Source organism: Sinocyclocheilus rhinocerous, unplaced genomic scaffold (genome assembly GCF_001515625.1).
Source record: "Sinocyclocheilus rhinocerous isolate Xijiao unplaced genomic scaffold, SAMN03320098_v1.1 scaffold1838, whole genome shotgun sequence".
In the NCBI taxonomy this organism is placed as follows: domain Eukaryota; kingdom Metazoa; phylum Chordata; class Actinopteri; order Cypriniformes; family Cyprinidae; genus Sinocyclocheilus; species Sinocyclocheilus rhinocerous.
In genome coordinates, this window is record NW_015660505.1 from 32490 (window position 1) to 43376 (window position 10887).

The 10887-nt window shown below is 33.9% G+C and overlaps 1 protein-coding gene across 1 annotated transcript; it reads left to right on the top strand.

The window, feature by feature from the left end:
* Window positions 1-3750: 3750 nt before the first annotated feature.
* Window positions 3751-7072, top strand: LOC107725188 (doublesex- and mab-3-related transcription factor 2-like; the record flags this gene model as incomplete). Its single annotated transcript, XM_016534366.1, has 3 exons — window positions 3751-3906; window positions 4948-5044; window positions 6302-7072. Coding segments are annotated over 3 exons (960 nt in total), but the record flags the coding sequence as incomplete, so codon positions are not given.
* Window positions 7073-10887: the final 3815 nt, after the last annotated feature.

Sequence of the window (10887 nt, forward strand, 5' to 3'; positions counted from 1 at the left end):
CTTACACATCGACAGTGGTTGCAATAGTGAGAGATGGTGAAATGTATCTTGTGATGACAAACTTTGCTGGAAGAGCTATAATTACATTGAGTTGCCTCCATTTGTGGGGGTTTCATGTGATGAGCACATACAGTAATTAACAGGCAAAGAGCATAGTAACAAAATATTCTAATACTATATGCATAAATAATATGATGTTATGCCTCTGCTTTTAGAAAGGCTGCGGCATAAACATAGTGTGAATACAGGTAAAGTGAGACAACAAAAATGTGACACTTACATTTTGTATTTAATATTTTCCTTTTCCTCTGTATAATGTTGTAAGGAACTTTAGCCCTTCACACAATTTCATAGCATCATATTTTAAAACAAGACTAATTATAAACTATCAGAAAGTGTCCCACTACACAGTTTTTTAACTGTGTAAGACACTTTGATCATTTATAGTTTGTCTTGTTAAAAAATATTATGCTGTAGTATCTGTAAAATTTAAAGTAAAAATGGCAGCTGTTGTTGCCAGAACTTTACTTTTTAAAAAATACAGTAGCAACATTTTATTATTATTTTCATGTTTTTTTCTTTATTTGTTTTTATTATTATTATAATATATGGACAACCACCTTCAAAACATGTGGTAAAAAGAAAATCACTTGATGAATCAGAGTTCATCACAAGTAGCTTTTCCACAAGCTGAGGTACAGTAAATACTAAAATATAGATGGTGCATGGTGACATACACATTTAAATACAGTAGCAACATTTTATTATTATTTTCATGTTTTTTTCTTTATTTGGTTTTATTATTATTATAATATATGGACAACCACCTTCAAAACATGTGGTAAAAAGAAAATCACTTGATGAATCAGAGTTCATCACAAGTAGCTTTTCCACAAGCTGAGGTACAGTAAATACTAAAATATAGATGGTGCATGGTGACATACACACAAACACACACACACACACATCTGTTTTACTATCCTTGTGGGGACTCTCCATAGGCGTAATGGTTTTTATACTGTACTGTACAAACTGTATCGCCCTACACCAACCCTACACCTAAACCCTCACAGAAAACTTTCTGCATTTTTACATTAGTTAGAAACAGTTATTTCAATGAAAAACTCTTGAATCCTTGTTTTTTTCTGTAAATTACAAGATGACGTTCTTTTTCACGTCCTAAAATTGTACATTTAACAGTATTTAACTGTAAAATTTCATGTAATGTCTCAATAGGTCTATTACAGTTTTTCGCCATATAGAGTAAGTGAAAAATTTGTTAAAATTACAATCTTTTTTATGTATTCATCAATTTCTGCTAAAGGAAAAACACAACCGAACAGACTGACCCCTAGAAAGTTTTAAACCCTTGAAGACCTTTTTCCACCAACTTCTCCTGTCATGACATCTTAGCATAAAGCTTAAGCCCTGTGGATGTTGTTGAGCAGAAAAACAGAGTGAGAGAAGAAAATAAATGTAAAAAGAGGTCAAATAAATAAGTGGATCAAACAACAACAGAGCATGTCAACTCAAATTGACTGTGGTGAGTGACTAAGGGTTCTCTTCAGGTCATTAAGGATTTCATCAGACAGCGTGGAGAACGCATGAGCCTTGCCACCAAACACACGTTTCCAAGTTCTTCACAGACTCCAGATTTGCCTCTCTAGCCTCTCCACATACATTGGCATATGTGAAAAAAAGGCTTCACTTGTACCCATGCCAGGCAGATCTGTATGCAGCCTCTTCATCTGGATGCTGTTGGGTTTGACCAACTGGAGGGATGACTAAGATCTGGTCCCATCTGGTGGTCTGCTAGTCATTTAGGCCCTGTTTGGATTACATTTCTCTATAAACAATGTTTCTCTTATTAAAGGAAGAGTTCACCCAAAACTGAAAATTTCCTGAAAATTTACTCAGCCTCAGGCTATCCAAGATGTAGATGAGTTTGTTTCTTCATCGAACAGATTTTGATAAATGTATCATTACATCACTTTCACCAGTGGATCCTCTGCAGTGAATGGGTGCCGTCAGAATGAGAGTTCAAACAGCTGATAAAAACATCACAATAATCAACACGATACTAGACCATCAATTAATATCTTGTGAAGCGAAAAACTTGCAATACATTTTTTAACTTTAAACTTTTAATTAAATTAAAATGAATGTTTTCAGTTTTAGTGGCCTAAATATTTATTTTCAGTGTATGTTAGCAGAGACCAAATCAAGATGCAGGTGTTTCTGGGAAGATTATTTAATTTCAGAATAATGTTGAACATAATGTAATTCATGAGATGACAATTGAACTGACAGTTTAGAAAGATAATATCTTTTAAAAAAATTAAAAGAACATCGGAAACTGCCAAGGAGCTGGTTCACACACCAGTCAAAATTAATATGCAACAAAGTAACATGCATATTATACAATTATGAAATATTAATGTAATCTTTAAAAAAGAATAAGGCATCATCTTGTCACAAAGATCTGACACACTGATTTTAATCAGTGTGTCAGTGTGTCAGACATAAAAGCTTAAATTCATTTGTTCTAAGCTGTCAGTGAAGCAGAAAAAGGTAACATCTTAATATTGTTGATAGGTTTAGAGGCCTCTTAGGGATGTCTTGTCTACTGTATATAGGTGCAATATTATACAGAATGTGAGTTAGGGAATATTAATATTAATAATACCTTTAAAAGTGTGTGGGTGTTTTTTCAATTGCTGTATGTCATGTGGTTTGTTGAAGATCAGTATTATTATAGTGAATATCATAAAATAAAAAAGATACACACAGAAACAACTGAGCCATTTACAAAATATTTCATTAATTTCAGCAATGTGAATACTAACAATGTGTAAAAGACAACAAATATTTTACTCTGAGTGTAATTACTTGTATATGGCAGAGGAGGGCACACAAGGTAACAATTTAAAATGCCCAGCGGGTCCTGATAATACAAAGATCTTCCACATGGGGGCGTCACAGAGGTCACTGTCCACTAAGAGCAGCGAAACCACATAGTGATGATATGAGTACACATAATGTGCCTTATCATCTTTTAAACCCTAAATTAGGTGTCAGAAAACAGGGTGACTTTGGTTGACTGTTAGAGAAGAGTAAAATACTGCTTCAGTGTATTGATTAATTATTGAAGAGAAATATTATACATTGGATTGGTATAACATTGGATACAGGATTTGTGGGTTATTGCAGACTGCTGCACATTATACTGTTAATATTCTAGGCTGAGTACACGTTAAGTGTCCTACATTTGATTGCAGTGCATTTTAGTGGATTTTCAAAAGCATTGCTCGAGGGAGGACAAAGACACCCATTTGTGCAGTGGGACTGGACGCTGTTTAATTCAGTAAATAATATGTGCTTTTGCTGTGTGGAAATGACCATTAACCCTGACACCAAAATTAAATGACCATTAAAATATTATTAATTCTTGTTAAATTCTTTATAATTCTATAATTATATTCTAGCATTGTGGTCCTCTATTTTAATATCTGAAACAATATTTAAATTCAAGAATGAGGCAGCAGCAACAATATCACAATGTACAGAACAATAGTATATTAACAAAATATTCAGTGTGCCATGACTGTGGGATTATGGGTTGTTATTATTATGGGGATTTATATATATATATATATATATATAATGGTAATTAAAGAATTAAAGCAGTATTTGGACTGTGATCCTTATTATTCATTTGGATTATTATTCATTTTGAGGTGGTAATTTATATATCGCTGCAGGAATCACGGCGTCGTGTCGCGCCTCAAGGGCCACAAGCGCCTGTGTCGCTGGCGTGACTGTCAGTGCGCGAACTGTCTGCTGGTCGTAGAGAGACAGAGAGTGATGGCAGCGCAAGTCGCCCTCCGGAGACAGCAGGCCACAGAGGTTGGTTTAAAGAGTAGTTTAAAGCTTTCTGTGTGCTCCAGTGGAACTAAAAAAGGGTGTTATTTGCAAACAAAGTGACATTGTATTGTTGAAGGATTTGAGCACGTGTGTACTTTCTTGTAGCAGACTTAAACTGCAAACGTTTAACCAGTACTGCAAATTATATATATATATATATATATATATATATATACACACACACACACACACACATTTGATTTTTTACTTTACACGTGTGTACTTTCTTGTAGCAGACTTAAACTGCAAACGTTTAACCAGTACTGCAAATTATATATATATATATATATATATATATATATATACACACACACACACACACACATTTGAATTTTTACTTTATTTGTTAGAATTATATTGATACATGTCATTTAAATGTAAAGTTTGCTGTAATGTAAAATTTGCAGTTCAAGCCTGCCACATTTATTAATGAAATCAGATTTTTTAAAACATGTTTTTGCTTATATATTAGGGCAAAATCATGTTACTGCAAAAAAAAAAAATGTCTGTTGCATAGTTAACTACCCTTAAAAGAAGTACTGTGGCAATATCATGATACAGGACTGGAAACATATGGTTATACATGGTACTTTTGTTTATAAAACAATACTGATTGCTACCATATTCATGTATATTGGTATTTAAAAAGTACTCCAATGCATTTCAAAGAATACCATGGATGGTACTACAATGGTACATCCACTTGATTCACTTCAAATTTATATATTTCTATAAACAAAAATGCTTTACAGTCATTTTCAAAACATACTATTGTCATAATTAATGCTTTATTATTATTTCAATGATAAACATCTTCATCACAAATTTCCTGAGAGCAAACAACATAAATTAATTGCATTTTAAGTAGTCTAGTTAGACATTCAAAGCTGTGTGATGCATTAGATATTGTTAAGAAAAAGGACACTGTTTATGAAAAACAAGACATCCATTGGCATCATTGTAGAGTGAGTATCTTATATCTATCCCATAAATTAATGCGGAGTTATGCATTCTCTTTAACAGGGTAAAAAAGGTCAAAAAAGCACCTCTGTTCTCAGACACACAGCTTATCAGCGCTACACGAGGGCACCTAGTCTCCTGGCAAAGAGTATTCTAGAGGGTAAGCCTTAATTAATGCACATCTCATTAACACGACTGCACCCTGAAAGGCGACATCGGGAGAAACTGGATTAGTTCACCCGTTATGCTAAAGAACCCTCTGTCGGGAATAAATATGTTTGTGTTTATGTAAGGTAATTAAAATTATGCAAATTGATAGAGGAATTACAAAAAAAAATTGGCTCATATGACTACTTTGGAGTTTGATTTTCCCTGATGCGTTTCTCACTGTGTCAACATTAAGGTCAAACTGATTTAATTGTTATCATAAATTTGAATATGCTTAATTTGTTTTTGTACCATTAGACTATTTAAAACTGTTATACTTTTATGAGTTCCACATGGAGTCTAAGAAATGTATTTTTTAATTCTTCTGAAATTAGGTGAAAATGATTTGTGCAGCTAATTTTACAGTACTTAAGAAATGCATTTAAAAAGTGGTGCTCAAATGTGGGTCATGACCTAAAAATTGTCCACATGTCTGTTTTGATTTGTCATGGTCAGCAGGAAAAACCATTAACAGATGCAAATAAAAAATGTAGCTAACCATATAATGATACATAAGACTGCAAAATATATAGGCGTGTCCATTTTTGAAAGAGACGACAAAGCACTTTGCATGCTTTCCATTTGTTGCTGACATCAAAAGCTCTGCTTTTCTTTCTAAAGAAAAACTGTAGGAAAAAGTGACAGTAAAGACATTTACACTGTGACAAAAGATTTATATTTCAAATAAATGTTGTTCTTTTGAACTTTCTATTTATTAAAGAAGTCCTAAAAAATGTAGCACCATTTCTAGAGAAATATTAAGCAGCACATCTGTTTTCGTCATTGACAATAATTATAAATGTTTCTTGAGCACCAAATCATCAGATTAGAATGATTTCTGAAGGATCATGTGACACTGAAGATTAAAGTAATGGCTGCTGAAAATTCAGCTTTGCCGTGATAGGAATAAATTACATTTAAAATATATGAAAGTAATAATATTTCACTATATTACTGTCTTACTGTATTTTCAATCAAATAAATGCAGCCTTAGCAAGCATAAGAGATTTCTTTAAAAAAACATTAATAACTAAACAAAAGTTTTTTCTCTACTTGACTACTTGAATCCAAAGTATCTCAATTTATAAGGTTTCTTTTATATGTGGAACAGTTTATTCTGGTAGACTCTTCTAATATTTTTACATTTAAATGTGACTTGATTATGAACAAGAAAAATCCACAATTTTAATACTCCTTCATTATGTTGTAGGCTACAAGCCACTTGTGCTGGAGGACTGGCCTAAGAGACTCCACCAACCCCCAGTCAGTGTTCGTATGAGGAAGAGGAGAGCGTTTGCTGATAAAGAGCTGGAGACTGTGATGCTGGAAAGAGAGCAGAGGCAAAGAGAGATGGAAGAGTTGCCTGCGCTCCTCCTCCAGGCTGTGGTGCCGTTTGCTCCCACTCCGTATTTTTTCCCGCTATCAAACCCAGTCATGCCCACTTACATGCCTGTGTCCAAAAGCGGCCCTCCTTTGACTGACTGTGATCTCCCTCACCATCAGCACACGCTTAAATCCAAGACTTTAGACTGCGGCACAGACAAACTGACAGACAGCGTCTCTCTAAGAGTGTGTGAGAACTGGGATCTTTTCAATTCGATTCGGCCTCCACCGCGCTGCTACAGCACGAGCCCAGGTGTCAACATGGTTAAAAACATGCCGGACAGCAGGTTTTCTGATATGTCTGTCAAACCAAAAAGTTTAGTTATTGACACCATGTCAAAGCAAGACATTCCTCCCTCACTGAATATGGCAGACGTGCTGGCACAAGCTAAATCGCCCCACAAACGCTGCAGGTCATTGGGACACGAGGCCTCTGTACACATGGACTGTATGGAGGGTGCAAATAAAGACCCCATCAGAAAAGCTGTAACACGGCCATTACCTTTTTCTGTAGAGGCATTGCTCATGAGATAAGAATATTTTTTTAAAGCTAACACTTTACAATAGGTTTCAGTTTGTTAACACGAGGTATTACATTAATTTACATTACATTAACAACCAATGTAATTTTTTACACTATTAATGTTGATATCTACATACACTAATACATTTTTAACATTTCAAGTTATATATTAACATTACCTACTGTATTATGAATAAACGTTATGAATTAACAATGAACGATAGCATATTTATAAAGTAACATCAATATAGATTATTAAATGCTGTTAAAAAGCTAATTGTTAGTTCATGATACCTAATGAATTAAGTGATGTTAACAAATTAAACTTTTTGTCAAATGTGACCTTTTCAATTTATATTCGACTGAAACATCTAACTATAATTTATCTAGATTTACAGTAGCATTTAAGCAGCTGAGCTTTTTAAAAATAATAATAATAATGTAACAGTGTAGCGTGACAAAATGCTACATAACTCTTTTTTTGTCACATTAATGCTATGCACGCAATCAAGCAAGCAGAGGAAATAATCAAACACTTTCTTAAACTGTTCTCTCTCTCTCAAGTAGTGTTGAGAAATACGATTTATTTTAGTGAATCGGTTCAATTGAACCATTCATGTAAATGAACCTGTTCATAAACAACTAACCAGTTCATTCGTCCTTGTGCACAAGTGTCTGTGTTCATCATTATGTTTCCTATTCAGTTATATAAATATGATGTTACTTTCAGTTTTTATAATGTTTTTTTTTTTTTTAATACAAAGCTGAACTTTTAGGTTTAAGGAATCAAAAGATTCAAGTTGTTGGGATGAATCAAAAACCCTCTACTTATAAGCTTTTCTATATAAATAGAAATATACATATACATATCCTTAACCAGTAGTTTAACTACTTTTTAATGAAGCTTCCCCAACACTGCACTGAAAATTTAAATAATCAGTAACTTTCCTGTTTAATAAAACACTTTTGATTAGAGCACATTTGATTCATTCATAAAGTTGTTCAAATAATTTTTTTTATAATCCTATTTAAATAAATTATATGAAATTGTTCAATTACGTAGTATAGAATACACATGCATCTTACTAACCTTTATACTTTATACCTTCTTTTTCCAGTTCTCTATTTCACAATATTTGATAGATTTTTTTTTTCTGTTTAAAAAACATTGTGATTTTTCTTTCTTGTAAATGTAAATAGTCATGACTATCCCTATTTTGTAAATTATTCACATTTTTAAATTCCAAATATGAAAGTCTGATGTAAATGCATAGGTAGCTGAGGATCAAATAAAAGAGTGGTGGAAAAAAAGATTAGTTTCTCTCTCTCTTCCTTTAATGTGAATTAGTGATGTAGCTCATACGGTGGTTGGATTGAAGTGATGCCTGGTACATCTGTGTATTTAAGCTAGGCTCCCCACAAAGGTGCTTTGAACTGTTTCTGCGGTGTTCATAAAATATTTGTAATTTTAAAGAAAACTAACGATGAAAAGGGCTCTCAGACAGGAACCAACTCAAAGTGTAAAACTAAACAGGTGAGGAGAAAGACACATGTGCCTGAGGGTTCAGAGGCAAGAAACAATTCTAATATGAGCTCAAGAGGACAAATTATTCAGTATGTGTTCTCCCTTTTCTTTCTACTATCTTAATCAGGATTCAGGAAGTTCATACAAGCCCTCTTATTCCTGTCAGTACTATGTAGGCAAGTGAACATATTGGCTCAGCAACATTGTGCAATATTTTTGGGAGTGTATCGCAATTCTGTAGACTGGTTTAGACAATGTATATCCTCTCTTTTATATCCTTTCTTTATTTTCCATTTCAGTTTTTGAGATATGGCAGCCTGATAGTTTTGACAACTCTGGACCGTGTGGCGTCAACATGTGTGATGACATCATGCCCTCCTCTGTGTCTGTCTCTATATCTCAGCACATCTGCCAGTGCAGATAGGGGCTTTACATTAGGAGCCTTCCTAAGGAACTATAGGCTGAGAGGGGAGATCTTTCAGTGGTGAGAAGAGTGCAGAAGAGCATTATTTTTAAATGATAATCATGATCTATATCAAAATCCTCAGTTACTTGAGGTCATAATAGTTGTGGAGAGTGCTTAATGCCATACAGTATTAAACTTTTTTTGTCACAAAATATATTTACTTTAATAATTTAAAATGTAGTTTAGTTGCTTAGTATATTCTTCATGCATCCCAATTTTCATACTATGTGTCATGTCCCAAATCATAATACACAAGATTATACACCACCGTTTAAAAATTTGGGGTTGGTATGGTTTTTATTGTTTTGAAATAAGTCTCTTATGCTCAGCAGGGCTGCATTTATTTGATCAAAAATGCACTAAAAACAGTAATATTGTGATTTTTTTTTTTATTACAATTTAAAAGAACTGTTTCCTGTTTTAATATATTTATAAAATATAATTTCTTCCTGTGATGGCAAAGCTGAATTTTCAGCAGACATGATCCTTCAGAAATCAGTCAAATTTGCTGATTTGGTGCTCAAGAAACATGTATTATTATCAATGTTAAAAGCAGTTGTGCTGCTTAATATTTTTGTAAAAACCGTGATATGAACTTTGTCATTTATTTGAAATAGAAATCTTTTGTAACATTATAAATGTCTTTACTAATGTAATACATCCTTGCTGAATAAAATTAATAAAAATAAAAAAAAACTGACCCCAAACTTTTGAACTGTAGTGTATGCTTCTATAGGGAAGTAGGTATAGGAGGCATAAGTAGATATAGGAGCTAGGATACAGCATTTAACTGAATTAATTTAATTTTAATAACAAATTACTAAATATAGAAGAGTGCAGATTTTTAATATGTATTATATAATGAAATAAACTACAATGTCTATTCCCAAATCTGGGGTGTACGCACACACACACACACACACACACAGATACACCCCAGATACATGAACTTTTGAGCATGGCATTATAAAAAGGGAATGCATATTTCATGTAGCGCTGCTAGCATGCAAGCATACAGTACATTACAGTTTACCAGTGGGCAAAATTGTTATTCTAAGGCAGCACCCCTGAACCCCTTTCATTGTAAGTTAATTTATTCTCACAGTCTGCTCTAGCATAAAGTCACCCTAACTTGTTTGTGTAATCGAGATATCAGCATATTCTTTCTCCTGACATGGTATCGACAACATTTAATATCAAGGTCCAAGGGGGCTGCTTTGATCCTAGTGCCAGCTCCCAACTCAAGCAGAATTTGCCAGATTGAGACCCTGCGCTTGGCATGCATAACCCTGAAAAATCCCTGCATACCCCGCTGCTCTTGGGTTACACGGCTCCCCTCTTCCTCCAAACAGGGGGTGTCTCTTTCAGTGTGGGTGGGCTGGCCCTCAGCCGCTCACCTGCTGTGTCCAATAAAAAACTCTCTTGTGTCATATGTCTTTGGCCTTGGGATAAACAGTTTCCACGAGGCACAAAACTTATACAGACTTGATTTCTAAGTAAGTATTTGTTGTGGGTAAAAGGCAGTGTCAAAAGGCTTACACACAGTTTTAATATATTTAAAAGTGTCTAATATATTCTCTCAGTTTCTCTATAAAATATAGAGTAAGACGTTGTTTCCAGCATGGAGGAATCTGCAAAACTACCCAAGCAGTTTCAAAGTGCATCTCAACTTGGGCTGTGCGTTTAATAATACACAAAATACTGAATATTTCAAGCCGCAGCTTGTGAAAATCTGTTTTGCTTTTTCTCAGGTTTTTGCGGTCACAAATGCAGAAGTAACATATTTTCAAGAGGATATTTTTACACTATTCTGACTGTTTAGGTGAAAAAGAGAATCTTTTTTGAAAATCTCTCTAAACCAGTTACAAGTTGATTTGCAGAATAAGCGATCTGCCAGCA